Source organism: Notolepis coatsorum (assembly GCF_963971535.1).
Source record: "Notolepis coatsorum genome assembly, chromosome: 17".
NCBI classification, from domain to species: domain Eukaryota; kingdom Metazoa; phylum Chordata; class Actinopteri; order Aulopiformes; family Paralepididae; genus Notolepis; species Notolepis coatsorum.
Window position 1 is genome coordinate 97,582,392 of NC_140181.1, and position 24,656 is coordinate 97,607,047.

At 44.1% G+C, this 24,656-nt stretch overlaps 2 protein-coding genes across 3 annotated transcripts in view; both read left to right on the forward strand.

Annotated features, from left to right (window-relative positions):
• dlgap4a (discs, large homolog-associated protein 4a) overlaps positions 1 to 8,847 on the forward strand; it is a 263,120-nt gene extending 254,273 nt beyond the window's left edge. The window contains exons 11-12 of the mRNA XM_084333572.1: positions 3,549 to 3,701; positions 8,409 to 8,847. Coding sequence (XP_084189698.1) covers positions 3,549 to 3,701; positions 8,409 to 8,633 — 378 coding nt within the window. The 3' untranslated portion in view covers positions 8,634 to 8,847. The remainder of the gene's footprint in view (positions 1 to 3,548; positions 3,702 to 8,408) is intronic.
• Positions 8,848 to 17,859: 9,012 nt separating this feature from the next.
• The window catches only part of LOC311244458 (6-phosphofructo-2-kinase/fructose-2,6-bisphosphatase 2-like), a 63,034-nt gene continuing 56,237 nt past the window's right edge, over positions 17,860 to 24,656 (forward strand). The window contains exons 1-3 of one of the 2 annotated variants that reach the window (XM_084333976.1): positions 17,860 to 17,940; positions 18,331 to 18,545; positions 22,280 to 22,405. In XM_084333976.1, the coding sequence (XP_084190102.1) occupies positions 18,452 to 18,545; positions 22,280 to 22,405 (220 nt within the window). In that variant the 5' untranslated portion in view covers positions 17,860 to 17,940; positions 18,331 to 18,451. Of the gene's footprint in view, positions 17,941 to 18,307; positions 18,546 to 22,279; positions 22,406 to 24,656 lie in introns of both variants that reach the window. The other variant, XM_084333977.1, reaches the window with a different exon arrangement.

Sequence of the window (24,656 nt, forward strand, 5' to 3'; positions counted from 1 at the left end):
GATCATCTGGGAGAGTGGAGGCTATCACGTGCTTCCTCCGACACACGTCCAGCCAATCAACCGCTTCTTTTCACCTGGCAGCGCGGATCCTCCCTGAGAGGGCGTAGTGTGTGGAAGGATCACACTATCCCACTCAGGTCCTATCCGCGCTTAGCAGGCGCCCCGACCGAACTGTAGGAGTCGCTGTTTACAACGACCCGGACCCACCCCGCCAGCTTCTCCCACCCTCTAATACAGCCAATTGTATTAGTGTGAACGGCCAGCCAAGCTGGTGACAACCCCGGAGCTGTGAGCTGGATTCGAACAGGCGAATCCAGCTCACAGCTCTGGGGTTGGTGACGAACGCAATCTCCGCTACGCCACCTAACCGCTCCAGTCAACGTATTCTTAAATAATAGCACAGATAGCTAGCCCACAGGCCACAGCCAACACAGATAGAGATTCACACAGATAGCCACGCTAGCTTCCTAGTTCCTCAATCCTCATCTCCTCAGCAAGCAGCTAGCAGTGTTGGCACTCAGTTGGCTAGCACTGCAGAGCCACTTAGCCAGTTAGCTCAAACTAGCAACATTAGCAGCACCAGTGAAATTCGGCGATTCCACAGAAAACAGTCATTCAGTCAACACAGCGTTTTCACTTTCCTTTGGCTGCGTCCTCCCTCCGATGTACAGCGTTGTGTGTATCTCCCTCCGTATTTACTCTTGGCACCACCTCGACGTTGGTTCGAATGGATATCCCCGCCACGCCGCGGGTACTTTTGTGTCCCTCCCCGACTGAACGTTCTAACATGCAACACAACGTTCATCTTAAGTTCACAGTCCATCTGCCGAACGTCCTGGCGTGAGTCACTCTCATATAGATAGCTAAGCTAGACTAGAGCGCTATTTGAAATGGATGCACATAACGTGAATGCAGCATAACACAGCTGTGTGCAGCACAGTCACATGACTTCTTCTTCTTTGGAATTAATAGCGGGTCACAACCACAAAAAAAACGCATACCGCCACCTACTGTCCTGTCTGTACATCCCAGCAACTGGGACAGATAAGCAACAACCCGGCAAATAAAGGAAAACAATAAAGAAAAACCAATAAACCCCATAACAAACTAAACAAAATACCCAACCCCCTTCTCTAACTCTCTTTCTTACTATTTCCTCCCATGTCAACCCCTTCACTGGTTGCCTGCAAATAATCATAATAGCTCTCTTCTGTAGGAGATACAGTGGTTTTATATTACTCTTGTTATAGGTGTTACCCCAGTACAGGTATTTTGAATTGGCTACGTAAAATATCAAATCTTGATGAATGCTTTGTTTTCTAGATAAATATATGTATTATTAATTATATTAATCAGCATTTCAGAGGAGGTGAACACAAACGCCACATGCACCCCTCCCCCACACTGCAACTTCAAATTGATAAATTTTTTCAACCACCTGCTTGTGCATGGGGGAGGGGTGCAGTACACATTCTGAGCTGAGCATTCTTTGAGAGTGGTAGTACATTGATTGATTGATTGATTGATTGATTGATTGATTGATTGATTGATTGAAAAAATATCTACAGTGAGACAGCACCCCCTAATAGGGAAAAAAAATACTTTAATAGATATCACTATGAAACTTTCCCAGTTTGTTATGTACATATAAACTAAATATATATTACAAGTTTTCTGAATTTTATGTTTATATATGCAAATGAGGCACTTCCCACATTAAATATGCACATATTTGCATCCCATCCAATCCACTTTATTTATAAAGCACATTTAAAAACAACAAAGTTGACCAAAGTGCTGTACAAGTCCACAACATAAGTTAAAACATAAAACATAATTTTTTTTATAAAAGCACACAATAAAAACAGTACAATGTGTCACATAAAAAGGCAGGTCTCTCAAAAACTGTTTTAAAAACCGAAAGCCAGAGCAAATAGATGTGTCTTGAGGCGTGATTTGAACACCTGCAGAGTGGGGGCCTGCCTAACATGCAGTGGCAGCTCATTCCAGAGCTTTGGGGCTGCCACAGTGAAAGCACAGTCCCCCCTAAGCTTAAGTAATTAAGATAAGGCAATATGAGTGCACAGTACTGTACAATGTTCGCATTGCTTTGTTATCTAATACATATTTAACTTTATTCACAATAAAAACACTCTTAGAATTTATTTTCCTTACGTGTGCAATATGAGGTTTCCAGGTCAAACCTTCATCCAACAATACTCCCAAAAAACGCAGTTCTGTAACCCTTTCAATATTAACTCCATCTATTGACAATACAACATTTTCCTCTTTTTTTCTCTTGCTAAAGATCATAAACTTAGTTTTTTTCACATTTAATGATAGTTTGTTTTCCTTAAACCATTTCTTGAATTTATCCATTTCCTGCATGATAATGCTTGCTAAAGCTTTTAAATCATATCCTGAGCTGTACACATTTGTGTCGTCCGCAAATAATACACATTTCAATAGTTTTGACACTTCACATATGTCATTGATATATAAAATAAACAGTGATATTTATAAACATGATGGATCATGTAAGTCACATTAGACACCTGCTGTAAGGAAAACTAGATTTTCGGTCTGTGATGGAAAGTGATTGTTAAATAACGTTATAGTTATTTTTATTAAAAAAAGAAAATTTTAAAAGGGCCTCGCGCGCGACCCTAGGGCCTCTTCCTACATTTACTCCCGTCTCCACTCTTGGGCTCACGGAACAGGAGAGACTCTCTCCATTACATGTGGAGGGAGAAGCATTGCCCATGTGCACCGAGACTGAATTCCTCCACAATCTATCAAGTGTGACTCATTCAGTGGCAGGTTGGGAGTTGAGCGATGACTCATGGCTCGAGTTGTCTCACCGCTCCCCCTGTTGGCAGAACGACGGCGTTACACGGCTGATGCAATGATGAAACAATCTCTGAAAGTTAATTTAGTGCTGAACTTATTTCCCCTTCATTCGTTTGACGAATGACGACGAAATAACGGCTCGGGAAAATGCGAGGATGGTTAATGTGTAATGAAACGGCTCCGGGTTCGGCCACTAAGTCTATCTGCTCTGCTTTCCTCCCATATTGTATCCCTCTCTCTCTCGCTCCGTCTCTCGCTCTATGTCTCTCCCTCTCTCTCTCCCTCCCCACTCTGTCTCTCTCTGTCTTTCCCTCTCTGTCTCTCTTGCTCTCTGTCTCTCTTGCTCTGTCTCCCTCTCTCTCCCCCCCCTCTCTCTCTGTCTCTTTCTCTCTCTGTCCCTCTGTGTCTCTCTCTCTCTTTGATGAACATTGTTACTCAGCTGATAGAGTTGTACCCTTCCTGATGACTTGTCGTACAGAACTTGTAAGTCGCTTTGGATAAAAGCGTCAGCTAAATGTAAATGTCTCTCTCTCTCTCACCCCTCTCTCTCTCTCCCTCCCTCTCTCGCTCGCTCTCTCTCTGTCTCTCTCACCTCTCTCTCTCCCCCTCTCTCTCTCTCTCTCTCTCTCTCTCTCTCCCTCTCTCCCCCCCCCCTCTCTCGCTCTCTCCCCCCCCACCCCCCCCCCCCCCCCCCCCAGGATGTGAATGCCACCCCGCGCCCCACGGCACAGGACCTTGCTGGCTTCTGGGACCTCCTGCAGTTATCCATAGAGGACATCAGCTTGAAGTTTGACGAGCTTTACCAACTCAAAGCCAACAACTGGAAACTCCCTGAGCAACCAGAGAAGAAGGTATTACAATAGTTTTAAATAAAATTATCATTTAATAATAATAAACTTTATTTGTATAGCTTTCATACAAGAATCGCACTTCTGCGTTGTGTTAAATGTCGATGCCCCGAGGGAGTTTCGAACACGGGTCTCCCACGCCGTGGGCGACAACATAGACCGCTGCACTAAGAAGTGAATTCACTGCTTGGTACCGTATCTATGTGTCTTTTAACCCCGTTATGGGGAAGTGAGTTTAACTCGCAGCCCGCTTACTGCCACAGTCACTTCACAACACACGTCCATCGTGACTGGGGATATTACTCACGGACCTCCGCCAATCAACGGCAGCCACCAGGCACAGCAATTACTCAGCCAGTTATTCTATGAGAAAATGGCTGAGTACCAGAACAGAATAATAAATACACAAGATAATAATAATAATACATTTATTTTATATAACGTCTTATATAAGGTATCTCAAAGCACTTTACAGACATTGCATTACAGTATATGGACAAACGCAGTACATGGACTTTCACAATGACAACATGGTGGGGATACTACAGAGAAAGGGAGACGGCTTAGAGACGAGACGGAGAGAAAATTCTAATAAATAATAATAAAAAAAAAAAAATACTAAGTAAGTGATGCCGGGGTTGGAGGGTCAGGAGTGAGGGTATGCAAGGTTGAACAGGTGGGTTTTGAGGTGAGACTTAAATGTTTCTACGGATGGGGCTTCTTTGATGTGTGATGGGAGTTGATTCCAGAGTTGGCGAGCAGAGGAGGAGAATGATTTGTTTTCTGTGGACTTAAGGCGGTAGCGTGGTGTGCTCGGAAGGGCTAAGTTGGGTGAGCGGAGTGAGCGGGAGGGAGTGTAGTGTTGAAGGAGGTTGTAGATGTAAGCAGGTGCTAGGGAGTGGAGGGCTTTGTAAGTGAGGAGACGGATCTTAAAGTCAATCCTATACTTGACAGGGAGCCAGTGAAGTGAGAGGAGGACAGGTGTCATGTGGGAGAACTTGGGGTAGCGGGTGATGATGCGGGCTGAGGTGTTCTGAACTAGTTGAAGTTTATGGAGGGATTTAGATGTTGAGCCAATGCATTACAGTAATCTAGACGGGAGAAAATGAGGGCATGGACCAGCTTTTCAGTGTCAGAAGGGGACACTAGTGGTCTAATGTGGGAAAGGTTCCTGAGGTGAAAGTAACATGTCTTGGTGATGTTATTGATGTGTGGGGTCAAATAGAACACTCAAGTTTTTCACTGTGGGGGAGGGGAGGATAAATCAAATCAAATGTATTCGTAAGGCCCGACAACACACGTGAATGGCCCCATGGGCCGTACACGTCTTCTTTAAACAAGTCCAGAAGAAACATCACAATAAGTCAATGTGGGATAGAGTGGTTGTTGATGGATATGGAGCAGTCGGGGTTTTTACGGAGAAGGTGAGGTGTGCCCATTATAAGGATTTCAGTTTTAGTACTGTTGAGTTGGAGAAGGTTGTGATTCATCCAGATTTTTATTTCAGAGAGGGAGGAGGAGAGGGCAGTAGTGGCAGCAGGGGAGTGGATGTACAACTGTCATCGGCGTAGGCGTAGCAGTGATATTGGAGACCATGTGTTCTGAAGATGTGGCAGAGGGGTAACATATAGAGGGAGAAGAGTATGGGACCAAGGACTGAGCCTTGGGGGACACCAGATGTAACGGGGAAAGAAGTTGAGGTATGACTGTCCATGGTAGTGAACTGCTGTCTGTCTGATAGATAGGAGTGAAATAGGTGGAGAGCTGAGCCTGTGATGCCAACTGTGTGTTCTAAACGGCAGAGTATGATGTTGTGATCAATGGTGTCAAAAGCAGCGCTGAGGTCGTGGAGGATGAGTATGGAGAGAAAACCGGAATCTGAATTTAGCAGGATATCGTTGGTGACTTTAACAAGAGCAGATAGTTGGTGAAGCTGCAAATATGAATTGCCCCACGCGCAGGGAGCGAAATTAACTTTTTGGCTCACCGGCCAGTGGCGGGTAGATGGGAAGAATCTACCCGCCAAGCATATTTCTTACCTGCCAAATTTTTTTTGATTAAAAAAAATATATGTATATATATTTTATATAAAAAAAATGTTTTAAATAAAATATATATTATATAATCATACTTGTAGTTGTATTATCTGCGAGACATCGCCACCACGCAATAAGTCAAAATGCTCGCTATCTGCAAACGGCTCCACTGTCTGTGTGTATACTTGAGTAGCCTCCAGCTCCAGCAAGGATTCTCCGGCGCTGCAGCTAGGCCCTATATTCAGCTAGACCCTACATTCAGCATGCAAGGATTCTCCGGCGATGCAGCTGGACCCTATTGGTATAATGTTACGGTTCTTTGGTCAAATCACATTCAACATGCCCTCAGCTAGAATACGTTATAAGACATTGATATCAGGAGCTATCTGTAGCTACTGCTAGCCCGCTAGATAACGTTAAGACAATTTAGTTTACTTACTTTACTGGGACATATAGATCTAACGTGAGCTAGCTAACGTGAGCTAGCTAACGAGGGAACGGAGGTATTATGCACTCGAGTCGACTATTGCTGGAGCATTTGTTGATATCAGCAGCTATCAGTAGCTAGCCAGCTAGATACCGTTAGACAATGCCTCGTCATGTATTAAACTAAAAGTGAATAGTTGACTGGGTCATTGTTTAAACAGTAACGGTAGCTCATGGAGGTCCGCTCTTCTAGACTAGAGCAGACTGCCTCTGTGTTGATACGAGCAGAAGCCCTTAGCCAATAGTATCCCGCTGCAGGGCTGGGCGGATATGACTCGTTGCCACGTTTTTTTTCAAAATAAGAGTATCATACAAACCGAATGTTGCTAACTGCCGGAGCCATCGATATTATGACTGGAGATGCGCTTGGGGCGGAAATGAGACCCGCACAGATTTTCAAAATAAGAGTATCGTTATGAACTTGATTGATTGATTACACGCCACACCGCGGGCAAACCTCTCAGTGGGAGGCACCAAACGTAAAAACTGAGCGCCAATGGCAGGTGGCGGGCTCTAAATTCGCCCCCTGCCCACGCGGGATCAATAAAGTTGTCTGAATCGGAGATTCTGTGCTGTGGTGAGTTCGGAAGCCTGATTTGAAAGGGTTCAAAAAGGGAGTTGTTCTGAAGGTGGGTGTGGAGCTGGTTGGAGATTCATCTTTTCAAGTATTTTGGAGAGGAATGGTAGGTTGGATATTGGCCTGTAGTTACTGAGGGTATTGGGATCCAAATTGGGTTTCTTGATGCTGGGGGTGACAGCTGCTGTTCTCAGTAATGGGGGGACAACACCAGATACAATATCAAGCCCTTACAACCCGGGGTCATAACAACCTCCCCTCCCCCCTGCTGCTATGACCCCTGCATTTCCCCAAGGGGATTAATGGGGTATCTGCAGGGTATTAAAAAGTCTTAAACTTAATTTGCACAGGTATTACATTTATGGGGGTGGCAGCCTGGCTGTTGGGAGATTAAATGGTATTAAATATATGAAATGTTTTTGTATTCAAGTCGTAGTTTTTTGCAGTGCTACTGGGAGCTTGGTGCGTCTGGCGAGAGCTTGTATGGAACGTGCGAGAATTTTAATTGCCCCGCAGGTGCAGCCTCCAGTTCAGGGTTGCTATGTGTTTTCTTTTATTTTCTTTTTTTTGTATGGTCGTGAAATTGGTATTACATTTTGCTCTAAGTGGTATTAAAAAGGTCTTAACTCATCCAGCGCCAAAAACGCTGTCCAGCGTTATTGGCCGCCATACGTTGTCTGCCAGGATCGCTGTACATCGTTTTTGAGATCAATATTTCATTTTTTTTCGCCATGGCATTCATAATTCATATACCCACCTCCGGTCCTGCAGCTGGACCCTAGATGTGACTGCAACGACGGCTCAATACCGCCGCCTGGTGGATGGTCGGGCGAGTTACACTCACAAAACAGGAAATGCCATAACATGCGCCCAGAAAAGTGGGAATTTTTTTACATGAAAAACTTGACCTTGAGGACTGCATACTTTTTTTGCAAAGCTTATCTTTATACTTATAGCACATGCATAAGCCTGGTCTCTTTTGAATGATAACATTCTGAAGTTTCTTACACAATAAAGAAAAATCACTTTTAGTGCTAATGAAATGGAGTAACATAGGACTGAACTTGAGTTGTAATTGTACGAAGGTTCTCCAGTATTCCATTTCCTCATTGACGACAATGCATTCTGTGGGTTTTTCACTTCCTGTTTTCGCTTGTCAATTTTCACCTAGATCCCTGATTCGCACAACCTCACGTGGGGTATCATTGAAAAGCTACACTCATTGGCTACAACCCTGTCCAATATTCTTGCAATCTGCCAGTGATCGACAGTTCTAGAGCCTCCGGAGTCCGGGGTGGTAATCTGACACTCTCATGTACAAAGTCGCACACCTGACATATCGGCATGTAACTCGAGAACCGCTGAACGGATTTGGTCTCGGGTGCATTCGAACGGCAACAAATAGGGGCTTTAATTCTATAATATGTTTTATAAAGAATGCAGACCCGAGCCGCTAGTGCTGTGTCGCACCGGTGGGCACATCGTCCTAAAGAGGGCCCGGATAAGTCTTAAATGTAACTTGTTGAAACTGGCAGATACCCTCGATAAAGGAACACTCTACTTGATTCCATCTCTCCTCTCCCCCCCCCCCCCCCCTAATTTCTCCCCCAGGAGGAGAAGAAGCCGCCTCCGCCGTCGGTGCCAAAGAAGACGCCCCGGCCCAAGCTCTCGGCGGGGAAGGACCGCAGCGTGGACTCCGCCGTGGACAAGCAGCGGCAGGAGGCCAGGAAGCGGCTGATGGCGGCCAAGCGTGCGGCGTCGGTACGACAGAACTCCGCCACGGAGAGCGCCGACAGCATCGAGATCTACGTCCCCGAGGCCCAGACCCGGCTCTGAGGGCGGCGGGGGGCCCGGCGTCGCTTCCCACCACACGCTCCCACCACGGCGGACAGGAAGAGCCCTCACTCACTCCAAACAAACCAACAGAAACAAACACTCACGGACACCCAGCGGCACACTGGCGGATCTGAACGTGCGGTCTACAGAGAGGAGGGGTGCAGGGGCCTCGCGGTCTACAGAGAGGAGGGGTGCAGGGGCCTCGCGGTCTACAGAGAGGAGCCGCGCGGTCTACAGAGAGGAGGGGTGCAGGGGCCTCGCGGTCTACAGAGAGGAGGGGCGCGGTCTACAGAGAGGAGGGGTGCAGGGGCCTCGCAGTCTACAGAGAGGAGGGGCGCAAGGGACCGCGGGGTCTACAGAGAGGAGGGGCGCAAGGGGCCTCGCGGTCTACAGAGAGGAGGGGCGCGGTCTACAGAGAGGAGGGGCGCGGTCTACAGAGAGGAGGGGTGCAGGGGCCTCGCGGTCTACAGAGAGGAGGGGCGCGGTCTACAGAGAGGAGGGGTGCAGGGGCCTCGCGGTCTACAGAGAGGAGGGGCGCGGTCTACAGAGAGGAGGGGTGCGGTCTACAGAGAGGAGGGGCGCGGTCTACAGAGAGGAGGGGTGCAAGGGGCCGCGGGGTCTACAGAGAGGAGGGGTGCAAGGGGCCGCGGGGTCTACAGAGAGGAGGGGTGCAGGGGGCCTCGCGGTCTACAGAGAGGAGGGGTGCAGGGGGCCGTGCGGTCTACAGAGAGGAGGGGCGCGGTCTACAGAGAGGAGGGGCGCGGTCTACAGAGAGGAGGGGTGCAGGGGGCCGTGCGTTCTACAGAGAGGAGGGGCGCGGTCTACAGAGAGGAGGGGCGCGGTCTACAGAGAGGAGGGGTGCGGTCTACAGAGAGGAGGGGCGCGGTCTACAGAGAGGAGGGGTGCGTTCTACAGAGAGGAGGGGTGCGTTCTACAGAGAGGAGGGGTGCGTTCTACAGAGAGGAGGGGTGCGGTCTACAGAGAGGAGGGGTGCGGTCTACAGAGAGGAGGGGCGCGGTCTACAGAGAGGAGGGGTGCGGTCTACAGAGAGGAGGGGTGCGGTCTACAGAGAGGAGGGGTGCGGTCTACAGAGAGGAGGGGTGCGGTCTACAGAGAGGAGGGGTGCGGTCTACAGAGAGGAGGGGTGCGGTCTACAGAGAGGAGGGGCGCGGTCTACAGAGAGGAGGGGTGCGGTCTACAGAGAGCACAGGGCACAGGAACTATTACGGAACGATGCAAAAAACTATCCTCTTGGCTGCCGTGAGATTTTTTAAAACAACAACAACAAAACAAGCAAACCTTGACAGAACAGACATTTAATACTATTGTTATTATTGTTATTACTATTGATATTATAATAAAAAATATATATTATTATTATTATTATTATCTCCCAAAATATATCAAGACCGTCTTAAATGTGCAAGTATCTTGGATAAAGAGACATTCTATTCCTTGTGAGCCGAAGAATCTTGGTAAACCCCACCAGAAGTTTACTCTCTCTCTCTCTCTCTCTCTCTCTCTCTCTCTCCCCCTCTCACACCTCAAGTCGGTCGCCGCCAGGTTGACGAGCTGAGCGACGAACCCACACACACACACACTCACACACTCAGGATCCACACACGCAAGTGTACTCACCATCCACTTGAGTCTTCCTGGTTCTCTTTGTATCTGGCCGCCACTCGTCAGGCCTGGTGTGTTTTAAGCTTTACTGTGTCCGGAGTCCCGAGTGACTGGTGTCGATGGTCGAGTCGCAAAAAGGCGCTTTTAAAAAAGAAAAATACACAACAAAAAACAACAACAACACGGACAGCCAGAGGAAGGCGGTAGCATATGTTATAAATATGACACTCTGGTTCGTTATTATTATCATGTTCAACTTTGTAAATGTTCTATTACCAGATTAGAGAAAAGGTCAGTGTTCAGTACCAAGGTAGTTTTTTATAGATCAAAGTACTCGTGCATCAAAGTATCAAAGTACATCATGCTAACCAATCATTCTCTCCACTCTTTTCTCTTTTTTTATTCTTCTTTTCTTGCTCTCGCCCTCCTCTTTTCCACCACAAACGCACACCACGCCGTGTCTGTGTCTGTGAAGGACCCCGTCGTTAAGTTTTACTTTTTTTAAATTTTATTTAATCGTCTCTCATGGAGAGATGTGAGCGAGGTGACTACGGACAGTCGACGTGCGCTACGGAGGAATGTGAATTTGTTTTTAACACATTTTTACTCATCACAAACTCGATCGCTTCGCATCTTCCATTCCCTTGAAGTTCTTCACCCCCCCCCCCCCCCCCCCCCCCCCCCCCCCCTACACTCCACGGTCGTTCTGTCCCACCCTCGCCGGCGTGTCGCGATGTGACGTAGAGGACCAAGACGTTAACTACACTTTATATGAAAGCATTCCTGCTTCTTCGCGGAAGCCGAGTCGGATGTTGCTCGGGGTCTTACTTGCTATTTTTAAAAGGAAATGGAATTAGCAATAACAGAATAATGAACTTGTGTCTAGCTAGCGGCGGAGACCTGATTTTGGCGGGTGCCTGTCCGTCCCTGTCCCCCCCCCCCCCCCAAGTTGCCCCCCTCCGTTAGATCGTTTTCGATCGGCTGACGTGAACAAGCCAAGCTGATGTAGAATGTAATGGGCTTCAAAGCGAGACTTCCAATTAGGTTACTTTAGACGTATGAAAGGAAAGTCTTTAGACACCTGTTTTTAAAAGAAAACGGTTGTTTTTGAGGATAGTAATTCTCAGGGTGAGCACTCAAAAAAAGCCAACCGTCAAAAAGCGTAATGGACATCCACTATTTATGTTTACAGTACTCTATGACCACTACTTGATTGGACAAAAAATGCTCATAACTTTTTAGCAGCCATCGTTTCTAAGTGTTTTTAATGACCAAACGTATTAAGCATCCTTTAACTTGGCTAAGAACCTTATCTTCGAACGGAAGATCACTAAAGGTTTTGGTCCCGAGTCCAGTTCTAGCCCTGTTGCAGTTAAGCATAAATCTGACCGCTCAAGCTGAATCCACGTAGCTCGTCTCTCAGTGCCCTTCCTGGCAGCTTGACCTCTCACCCCTCGTCACAGAGGCTTTTTTTGTTTGTTTTTTTTATTCCGGGACTATGGTACATCTTTAAATTTAATTTCTAATATTGTATAATAATTTTCTGCAAGTCTTTTCAACTAAGATTCGACTGATTGGTGCTGCATTGGATTGGCTGTTGACCCATCTCAAACCCCGCCCTCTTCTCTTGATCCTCTAATCACACCGCTATTGATTGGAGGATCAAGAAAGAGGGGTTGAGTTTTGACATGGGTCAAATGCCTGAAATGAGTTAAACTCATTGGAGTACACTTAAATGTCTCAGTCAAATGGCCTATACATTTTGGGGCAACATGAAGGTTTTTTTTATATTTTTTTTTTGGGGGGGGGGGGTCCACTCTTGGTTCCTGCTGCATGTGTGTGTCCTCAGTTTGAGCACAATTTTGAGTGCATTGCCTACAGTAGCTCCCATCCCAACCCCACGACACTTGAATATGGAAATGATATGTGTGAGATAAATGGGATTTGAACCCTCCTATTTCTCACATCTCTTCATGTCTTAATGGACCTCTCTCAAACACTGCCCTCTTTTTTTTTTATCCTCCAATCACAGCTGTTGCTTCTCAAGTGGTCGCGGTCGTGAAGCCACCGTTGTGATTGGAGGATCGAGAAAAGAGGGCGGGTTTGAGATGGGTTCCGGGACCAGGAGTGTTAAGGGGGCCAGATGTAGGGCTATAGCAGATGGTCACGGACAGGGGTTACATTGATCTCACTTCCCGTCTCCTCGAAGAGCTGGCTCTCCTCCTATGTGTCAACCCCCTGCATCACAGCCCTGCCCCCCTGTTCCACTCTGTCTTTGTATTTTTAGTCTGTGTCAAATAATAGGAGTAGAGCTGGGAATGCTGGCACAGCACCTGGTTGTTGGATTTTTATTATTTTGCTATTTGTTTATTTGTATTTTTATCACCAACGGACGTGTACATTTCATTGTCCAAAGAAACCATTAAACATCCCCTTTTGTTACACGTCCCTAGTCATCCTTCTTACTGCTTGTTCCTTTTCTTACTCATTCCTTCTAGATTGTAATATTAACCTCCGGAGTTAATATTACTGACGAAAACCCAGTCGTAATCATTTCTGGATTCTCAGTGAGCGTTACCAGTGTAATCTTTTGAAATGATGGCCTTCTCAACACAAACGACACAACGAAAGATCCTAGCAAGTCACATCTCGGTACTCGTGTCGTGAAAGGGTTGGAAAAGAAAAATGTAAAGTATTCATTCTCAATCAAGGCATTCAGGGTATGTACATGGAATGAAAAAAAAAAAAACATAACTGTTGACGAGTCCTCATTTTCATATCATTTGAAAGCTGGATCCCTTTATTTCCCCCATGTACTGACCTTCAAGAGAACATGTGCTGACCTTCAAGAGAACAGATCAGGGATCTTCAGAGACTCATTGTTTACCTGTACTTCCTGAGTTTTAAAGGGCTACAATGGAGAGACTGTGGCCAGAAGGCGCAACCCTGATGGCAAAGTATGTTGAGACGACTTGGTGGTCACCATGTGGAGACGACTTGGTGGGATGAAGGCCAAACCCTCTTTTCAGTATTATCTGAATTGAATTAAGGGCATCTATCGCTAACTGTTGCAATGGACACAGGTCAGGATATACTTGTATGGACAGACACACCCTGTACACGTCATGTGCTCGTTTGACTCGAGAACCCCCCCCTAGTGGCTTAGCTATCCAACTGCATCTCCATGTCAGGCAACTGTCCTCCGATTCAACTATCAAAACGAGCAAAAACTATGTAATACCAGATTATCTACTACTAACGGACATTGTTTTACAAGCACATATCCTACAGCAGAAGGGGTTGTTCAGTGTTATATGATGTGTTAGTTAGACACTGAGGATAGTTTCTTTTAAGAGAATAAAGAATTGTGATTCCAATGAGAATGTGAGTGATATCAATTTATGAGTGGAGTGAATGACCATCTCTATGAACACGGATAATGATGCCTATAGCTATGTCATGAACACACAAAGATGCCAATAGCTATGTCATGAACACAGATAAAGATGCCCTATAGCTATGTCATGAAACAAAGATGCCCATAGCTATGTCATGAACATGGATAAAGATGCCCATAGCTATGTCATGAACATGGATAAAGATGCCCATAGCTATGTCATGAACACATAAAGATGCCCATCGCTATGTCATGAACACATAAAGATGCCCATAGCTATGTCATGAACACATAAAGATGCCCATCGCTATGTCATGAACACAGATAAAGATGCCCATAGCTATGTCATGAACACATAAAGATGCTCATATCTATGTCATGAACACAGATAAAGATGCCCCATAGCTATGTCATGAACACAGATAAAGATGCCCATATCTATGTCATGAACACAGATAAAGATGCCCATAGCTATATCATGAACACAGATAAAGATGCCCTATATCTATGTCATGAACACAGATAAAGATGCCCCATAGCTATGTCATGAACACAGATAAAGATGCCCATAATATGTCATGAACACGGATAAATATGCCCATCGCTATGTCATGAACACGGATAAAGATGCCCATCGCTATGTCATGAACACAGATAAAGATGCCCATAGCTCAGGGGTGTCGTTTTGGTATGGCACCTTGGCAAATTAATATATATAAAAAAGATTTTATTTTTATTTGTTTATTTAAAATTAAGAATTCAAATGTCAACATTATGAACGAAGCTTCGAACTATTCAGTACAGCCCTAGCATGTTTTGATATAGTCAATTATCTCACTTTTACTAGGTGACTAACTCAAATATGCCGCCAGAAAAAAAAGGAAAGTGGACATACTGACGTTTTTTAGTCAAAGGGCAGCAGAGACAAGTGATACAGGGACACGGGTCTTACAATGGCTTAGTGATTATAACAGTGCAGTTCAGCATTCAGTAACCCATACTTTTTGTGAACGTGTTTTTGATACTACATTCTGTTGAACACACACCTCCAAACCTAAGGAAATTGGCTCAATTGCAAGAAAAATAATGGACAGTTATTTGATTTGATAGTTTATTTGATAGGGACAGCACATGTTAATGAACATCAAGTACAAAATACAAAATGTAAACATGTAGGGTTGTAGCAAGAGCTAATTTACACCCGTAGTCCCTAAACAGGAGACAGCAAAACTCTTTCAATAAATAAATAAATAGCCTGCTTAGGGTAGCATTGTGACAATCAATGATAAAAACAACAATAAAAACAAGAAACAAGTTACATAAACTAAATCAGATTAAAATGATCACAGTTCTGGTTTGCCTTAAGATGCAGTTTAAGATGCGTCTTGAACATGGAGTATGTGGGGCACTCTCTAATCACAACTGGTAGGCTATTCCAGTAGTTACCACCTTTAACAGAGAACAGTTTTTGCAAAGGTAGTATACCGAAAAGGCACCTTACAGTCCCCTCTACTGATGGCCCTGGTGGTTATGATATTACATTCTGCTCAGCATAATTTGTATGCAAAATATTGTGGTTCCCTGCTTTAGTCTGTTGACACATTTCTATACTAAATGCTTTTGTAGTCCTGTGTCATACATAAATGTCATATAAGTGAATTGTATAGAAACAACTCACCAAACGTGACTGATTTGACAACCCCCCCCTCCTTGCCATACCTTGGCCTTTACTGAAATGACGCCACTGCATAGCTGTCATGCACACGGATAAAGATGCCCACTGCTATGATGATGATGATGATGATGATGAAGACTTTATTCCAGACTCAAGGTCCATATTACACATATACAAAACAACAAAAATTAAGAAATTCAATAAAGAAATAACAACATAGATTAAAATGCATAAAGGCATTGATGTCATGAACACGGATAAAGATGCCCATCACCATGTCATGAACACAGATAAAGATGCCCTATAGGTATGCGGTCGTATGCCATGAACACAGATAAAGATGCTGAACATTCAGGATTTTGAAACCTTTGAATGGTTCGCTGGACCCAGGCCTATAGAAAAATACCCCTCTTGTCATGTGGCAGTGGGACCCAAAATGTATAGGCCCGACCCACTGTATTCTCATCGGGACAGTACATGTCCGCCATTTCGCCCTGGGGGCCATGGTTTTGCAGGAAGTAATCATCACAAAAATAAATATATATATATAATGCATTCTGTAAGTCTGAGTCCAGTGAAAGGCTTTTGTTTTGTTTCGCCTCTGTACTCCAGCATATTGGGTTTGAAATGGAACACTTGACTATGAGCTTAAATTGCAGACTTTCTGCTTTAATTTGAGGGTGTTTATTTACATCCATAATAATAATAATAATAATAATTGTATTTGTATTGCACTTTATATTTGGTATCTCAAAGTGCTACAGGTAAAGAAAAAAGAAAACACAATAGATAATTCCAGTGAACATCCATGTCAGGTGAACCATTATTGTACATTGACCCAAGAGACGTGACAGTAGTCCCGTAGTCACACTAGTCTTAATGTCTAGCATATTACACTCTTATAAACATGTATGGGTACCGCAATTTGTTCAGTACCCAACCCTATAACCATCATGGATCCATCAATGATCAAAGGTGTGGATTTTTACTATGTTACCATTATCAACAATATGTACAAATCGTGAAACTATACTGTGTATTTTTGAAGTGTATCAAAATTATTTACTGGTCTGTGTGTATGTATGTCCCAGGGTGAGTGAGAGTAGTCTAGTTACTAATTGTTTTATGCACACAAGATTGATTGATTGATTGATTGATTGATTGATTGATTGATTGATTGATTGATTGATTGATTGATTGAAAACTTTATTAACAGATTGCAGAATGGGTACAATACACTACAGTACAGCTCAATTTGTTAAGGGGATGCAGACCAGAGAAAGACTTTCGTCTTGTTTACATCAGGGTCCCCCATTTTCAATTCTTCAGGACATATATGACATACATGACATACAGATATACAGTACTGCTCCATCTATACATTTATGACATACGAGATTTGCAAATACAGTACTGTTTGTGATAGAAAAAGAGTCCAGAAAAGAGTATATACATTTGATGTAAAAACTGTACATTGGAGGTGGATCGGTGGGTGGGGGGGTTGGGCAGGAGGGGTGGGGGGGGACACACACTGTACAACTGTACAAGCAAAACTGTACATTGGAATATTGACAACCATACTTGGTCATTTACTGTACATTGGAGGGGGTTGGGTTAGGACATTTACATGGGCCAGTTTCGAATTGCAGTCTCCCGTAGGTGATCATGAATTCATTGACCAAATATTACATAATAATACTTGCAATGTCAATATCTGCATAATTATTGGGGCAATTTGCCCATTTCATTTAGCATATTTTAATCTTGATATACTTTCCCATATCAAGTTCAATAACAAGTTATTAACCAGGTGGTCTGACATTGCATTACAATATAACCAACCTATCAAAATTCCAACAAAGTATGTTGGAATTTATAATAAAAATCAGTTAATCCGGCGAATTATTTTATTCAACAACTGCATTGGTCAAAAGCTGCTCTATCATGAAATCAAATTACATGTATAGATGTATACATCAAATTACATTATTACATGTATAGATGTAGCAGTACTGTCTATCTGTATGTCATATTATGATGAATTGAAAATGGGGGACCCTGATGTACAGTAAACAAGACGAAAGTCTTTCTCTGGTCTGCATCCCCTTAACAATTGTATGTATTGAGCTGTACTGCACTGTACCCATTCTGCAATCTGTTAATAAAGTTTTCAATCAATCAATCAATCAATCAATCAATCAATCAATCAATCAATCAATCAATCAATCAATCAATCAATTACACAATAAAATGTGCCAAAGCAACAACAATGCAAGGCATTCTCATCATGCCACGTCTCATCGTGGCTTAGAGCTCCCCCTACAGGCTTGAAGAGGGATGACCTCGTGTAAATCTCAGAGAAGGTGGGTAAACAGACCCCAGATCTGTGTAGCAGCACAAGCCGGACCTTCCTGCAGCAGACCATCTATGCAGCAGACGCCGGGGCGGAGCTAAACAGACCCCAGATCGGTGTAGCAGCACAAGCCGGACCTTCCTGCAGCAGACGCCGGGGCGGAGCTAAACGGTGACGCGGAGGGTTCCAGCCGGAGAGCGAACTGGTGTATCAGTTCCAAAGAAAAGATAAATTGTGCCGACACCTGCTTCCGTTTTTGGTAAGTTAATGCATTTATCCTTTGCTTTGTAGTGGCACCATCTCCTTAAAAACATCTCTTTAGATGTATACTCCTGATGTAGAAGCATAAATGAAGTACAGTAGTAGTTGCTATGCAGGCCAACTGTAAATCGAAATAATTTTGTGTAGCCTTTATATCCGCTGATAAAACGATAGTGTTGCATGCATTGTTGTCGCATGCAGTGAAATACAATGTGATATTGAAGCAATTCACCAAACAATAATTGACTATATATCCGATGAGCAAATATGTTTACATTATGATGAATCTGCTACTTGATTTCTGGTTTGCTGCTTGGATATCAACATGTTGTTTACACACAACCGGCTCCATTGCTGCTGATAAGCTGTGATTGTCTGCTGCCTGCAGCCTCGTCCTCCAAAGAGATGCTGACCTCGTCCTGCTAGTGACCTGACCTCCCAGCTCCCAGCCCCCAGCCAGCCGTGACAGGACAGGAGTCAGGACACAACAACACAGAGAGAGAGAGACCATGGCTGCCAGCCAGCACAAACACACCACCCCAGCCCCAGACAACTCATCTGATGGGAAGAAAACAGAGCTCAGGGTCAATGAGAAGAAATGCTGTAAGTGTCTTTGTTTCTGTCCTCAAGGTCAAACGCGTCCTGACTGAGACGTGTCTGTCTGGTGTTAATGATCAAAGCTAAGTAGGACAGAATGTGAACTAGGCACGGGGTCGTTCTTCTCCTGGAAAAGCTGCCGCTTTAGTCACATGGAAAATAAATAAGAAAGTAGTCTATTCTTAACATTTCGCCATCAGTCCCTTCTTTCAATAAAGACACGTGGTAATTGTCCCTGTAGAATGTTCCCCTCAGGCGCTGCCTGGCACTAGGGAGTGTCCTCCTCAGTGTGTGTGTGTGTGTGTGTGTGTGTGTGTCCTCTCAAAGCCTGTTCTTATACACCTACCTACGCCATACACCTGTAGATATAAGATAATAATTAGCCCGCTCAGTATCACATGAGCTACAGTGGAAAAACCATGAAACTAGGTTTTAATTTAACTGGATAGTTCACTCTGAGGAATGTGTCGTCAGGAATCCTGCCCCGCTAGGTCTCCAGGTTTCAGCTGTGTTGTTTACAGAACGTGAGCGGCAAGCTTGGTCTTGCCAAGCACAGTGTTTGAGGGAATCTGTTAACTACTGGACTGGGGAGAGGGTGGGCTTTTGTGGACTTGTGTATCTTATGAACTTGAAGCAACACAGGGAAACATAATAGGGCTAGATCCACAAAGAATGGATTGCACGGTGCTAATTGCACCCGTACTTACAATTCATTATGAATTGAAAATGGGGGACCCTGATGTAGACAAGACGAAAGTCTTTCTCTGGTCTGCATCCCCTTAACACTTTCAGAGCCCTTGTTTAACCTTGATTTACCCGTTGAATGCCACCATCCACTTCAATGTTAGCTTAAAAACGCCTAATCTATGTTTTAAATGATGGCTATGTGTCTAATCTGCCCGTCGCTTTATCAATGACTCGTTTGCAGTCAACATTGTCGAAGCGGATTGTTTTTTTATGGGTTCTTTTTCGTTTTATAGCATTTTGAAAAGCCCTTGTTTTCAAGGAAAATATAAAGATTCCATGATGACATTTACTGGAATATTCTAGAATACACAAAAACATTGTAATTTGTTGGCCTATTTATGAATCGTTTCCAAATAAACGCTAAGATTATCGATAGTATATGTGTACGTATACACGCTATGGACGCGAGCTGAAAAATCGATTCTCTTATTTCCTCATCAGCGATCGCGCACACACAGACACATCACACATAGGGGACACGCTGAGATCTCAGCGAATACAACTCTGATTATCCCAAGACTGGTAAAATAGATTCCTTACCTCAGATCAGATGTTCTCCAAAAAGATCATTCCAATTCCTGATCGCCATTCCAAATATCGATCACGCTTATTGATTGAGTATTGGCTGCTGTGAATATATATTCCAGGCTGATTCCCGTCCCGCGATGACTTCCATGTTGATCAGACTTCTTGCCAGCACAAGGAACCAGCTGGCTCCGCCTCTACCTATCTACAGATCCCAGGTCCGTCTAAGCGACTGACCTGCAGTTACACAGGGATAGACGATAGGGGGCGCTTTTTTCCATTCTGAGCTCCTGTAGGAGCTGGTGTACCAACGGGAGACTCGGTTGATGAAATATGATTTCAGATCGCTAATAAAACGATATTTGTCGTCGTCAGCTGGCTATCAATTATTATGCCCAGTAATTTTACTTTATTTACCTGTTCTATGGGTTCGTCAGACACGTTCAAACTCATTTTTGGTATCGATGACAATTTATGACTCGAACCCAAGATAATTGGTCAAAAAGGTTTTTGAGATGTTTAGTACCAACTTATTCTGTTTCCGGAGGATAAGAGAGTAGAGGATGACAGAGGAAAAGGGAGAAGAGTGGAGAGGAGTTGAGAAGAGTAGGAAGAGAAGACGGGAGCGGACACAGGGCGAGGTGTGGAGAGAAGAGGACAGGATGAGATAGGAGAGGAGTGGAAGAGAGAACATATATCAATCCCAGTGCTCATGTGTTTCAAAGTTCCAGTTCAATAAATTGTTGTTCATCTACAGCTTGTTACATTATTTCATGCATTGATATTATCAATAAGACATAATCTCTAAGCATTTACAATGTAGGCTTGACTGGCACATCTTTTAAATCAAGTAAGTAGTCAGGTGTCCTAGGGGGTTGTGTGTGTGTGAGGGGAGGGGGGGCGGAAAGCTCATCACTTAATAATGGTACCTGGAAAATCAGGAGGTAGCATGGAAAAAAATGTCAAGGCAAGCGTGGGAACCCTGTCCATGTTTTGCCCGGTGAGAGTACAGTGGATGAGTGCAGGCAGTTGCTTAGCAGCAGGCTGTTGGCGAAACATTAAGTATGGGTGAGGAGTTGTGTATGATGGAAATGTCAACCAGCTTCAAGTTCGACCAGGGGATCACAATTCCCTTTCAGTACATTTGTGTGTGTGTTCTTATGTGAATGGTAAATGGTGCAGTTGCACAGGTCCTGGGTGTGGTAGAGGCAGACCAGGCACTCAGGACAGTTAGCAGGCCAGGGGGGGGCCACAGGAAGCAGGTGGTCTTACACTTGTTACACTGTCTCTCTCTCGTCATCAGGCAGCAGCTCAAACCAATAGGGTATATCTGCAGAGCCACACGTCTGGGCGGGGCTTCATGGCGGGGCCGCGTTAGAGGCGGGGCTTCGTGGCGTGGACAACTTCAAGTATTGTGGCATGGACAAGTCTTTGCACTACTGCGCATGCGGATGAGGGGGGGGGGTCTTTCTCTCTCTCTCTCTCTCTCTCTCTCTCTCTCTCTCTCTCTCTCTCTCTCGTTTACAACATACACAACTTTCGTCTTGTTTACATCAGGGTCCCCCATTTTCAATTCATCATAACATGACATACAGATAGACAGTAATGTTACATCTAGACATTTATGACATACCAGATCTACAAATATACTAGACATTTATGACATACCAGATCTACAAATATACTAGACATTTATGACATACCAGATCTACAAATATACTAGACATTTATGACATACCAGATCTACAAATATACAGCACTGTTTGTGATACAAAAATAGTAGAGTATATATAGTAATAATAGAGTATATACATTTGAGGGGGAATAAACTGTACATATACAGCACTGTTTGTGATACAAAAATAGTAGAGTACATTAACCTGGCACAACATACTTGTTCACATGTCATTTTTCTTTCACTCTAAAGGAAATATGTCTCACATACAGTAGACCCCCCGGTACTTTGTGGAGACGAAGATGATGAGTACCAGTCTTCTCCTCAGACATATAAAATCAGTTTTTCAATACAAGTACGACTCAAGACACGGAACATTAGTATGCAAAATAAAAAATGAACACAGATTTGAGTGTGAATGAAAACTTTATTTTAACAGATTGCAGAATGGGTACAATACAGTATGGCTCAATACACACAATTGTTAGAGAGAGTGGGAAGGAGTGGGAATCGAACCGGGAACCTTCCCATTACCAGACGACAGCTCTACCTCCTGAGCCACTGTCGCCCCCCCCCCTCTTATGTGTGTGTTACTTGTGCTTCTGTCTTTGCAACGACCAAATGTCCATACATTTGTTGCCCCCCCTCCCATTTTAAAAAGGCACCCTGAGGTTGGGTAAGGGTTAGGTTGGGTTAGGTTCAGGCATGCATTGCTTAAGGCTAGGGAATTCATCTTTAGTCCAGTTATGTCCTCACAAATAATCCAAATGTGTGTGTGTGTTCCTGCTTACAGCTTGGGCCTCCTACATGACCAACTCTCCAACGGTGATCGTGATGATTGGGCTGCCTGCCAGGGGGAAGACCTACATGTCCAAGAAGCTGACGCGCTACCTCAACTGGATAGGAGTGCCTACCAAGGGTGAGTGTTGGGCTGCTTTCACTCGCACGCTTTGTTTCTCTGGTCGAGTAAACTTTTTTTTTCTTTTTTTACCTTATTTACCCAGGGTAGGTTCGCTGAGCACGGATGCTCTTTTTCAGCTACGCCCTGCTTCACATTCACACCGTTCCATTCACACCTGGGAGCTGCCCAGTACAACCACAATCTGACACTGTTGGCCACCGAGCAACTCCACTGGAGCAGTTGGGGGTTTAGTGCCTTGCCCAAGGGCACTTCAGTGGTTTGTGTTAACACATTGAGTGCCAGCAGGGGGCGCACTATTTATCGCTTGAATGCCAGCCTTTTTGGACTGATTTTCCGATATTTCATGATTTTCGCGGAGCTATTTCTATTATTCTATATTATGGCTATGTGTCTAATACGCCCGCCGCTTATCAATGACTTGCTTGCAGTCAACATGTACGAAACGGATTGTTTTTTCATCTGTACATTTATACCGTTTTGAAAAACTGAAGTTTTTGGAAATGTCAAAAAAAAAGAATAAAAAAAAAAAGATTCCGTGATAATAGCTCTTTACTGGAATACACATAACACGTTGTCATTTTCCGGCTGATTTATGAATCGTTTTCAAATAAACGCTAGATTATCGATTGTAACTCCCTCTACTTGCAATGATGACAGCAACACGTTCTTTATATTACTGATTGGATTTATTTCAATCCGGACCGTGAGAATTTATTGGCTGCATGCAATAAGAGAGGAAATTATGGACTTTATCATCTTCTTTCTTGATGCTATGAACTCTTTACACAAAGACTGTCGGTGGCCAGAACTGCCACTCAGCTATGACATCATCACGAACGTTCCAGAATGTTGTGGCAGAGCTAATGTTCTAGCATGTTCAGCTATGACATCATGACACCAGGGTTTCCGTTAGAAAAAATTGTTGTCGGTCTCCGTGACCTGCAAGATTTCAATCTACCGGACAAATGAGATTAATTCCGGTCATAGTTTAGAATAAAGAATGTCATCCTCAAGGCATGTAGATTTATAATATTATTACTTAAAACTAGGCTACTTTTGCGTATACAGTCATTAATTAATATATTCCAAATAAAATAAGTCCCTCGATACTCCGTGCTGCTGCTGACTTGAACTAAAATAGACCGCGTATGTGGGCAGTCGGTCCGACACTAAACAGCAGTCTGTTATAATCACATTTTTATGAGCTAACGAATTCCGTTATATTGGACATTTGTATTAATTATATCAAGCGAAGAACTGAGAAAGCAGAGAGACGGCAACATTATCGTGGTTTGCGTGACGACTCTCTCCACCTCGCAACGACTTATTTGCAAAGAGTATGGCGCTGCAGAGAAGCTGATTTAGCTGTTATTGGCTCTTTTCTGGGAACCGCACAACAGCGCCCCCCACCCAACATTGGCTGAAAATGGCCGAATTGGAGTACTGATGGAATACTGCATTGTGCCGTTGCCTCTCTGGCTCTGCAGCTTCACATGCACTCGCACACCCAGCACTAAGCTCTCGCCGACAACGTCGTTGTCATTATTAGAAGCAACGAGGAAACAAATGTAATGATCGTTTCGTTCATCGCATAGGCTATTTAATTTTAGCCTATTTTAATACAATTCAAATAATCAAATTGTGCTTAGACTCAGGGAATTATTTTCACCGGACATTAAGACCGGAGATATTAAATAAGTCGGACTTCAACAGATTTTGCCGGTCAAAAACCGGTAATTACCGGCTAACGGAAACGCTGCATGACACACGTGCCAGAATGTTCTGGCGGAACTAATGGTCTAGAATGTTCCTAACAATAGTCCGTGGGTGAATTATGTACGATTGGATTCATTGTGGACACTCAGAGCAGCGTGGATTATCTGTTTCGAGTACCTAACGTTGGATCAATGAACGCGATCGATATTTGGAATGACGATCAGGAATTGGAATAATCTTTTTGCAGAACATCTGATGTGAGGTAAGGAATCTATGTTACCAGTCTTGGGGTAATCAGATGTATTTTTTACATATATCTCAACGTGTCTGTGTGTGTGTGTGTGTGTGTGCGTGTATGACGTTAGCGTCGATTTTTCAGCCGGCTTCTCTAGCGTGCATAAGTACACATATACTATCGATGTAACTGCCTCTGTGTTCAGTTTAAGTTTTGGTTCCTACCAGGTTTTGGTTCCTACCTAAAGGCTGCTAGTGTAGTGATTGTAATGGTCTCCGGTTACATGCCTGAGAAGTA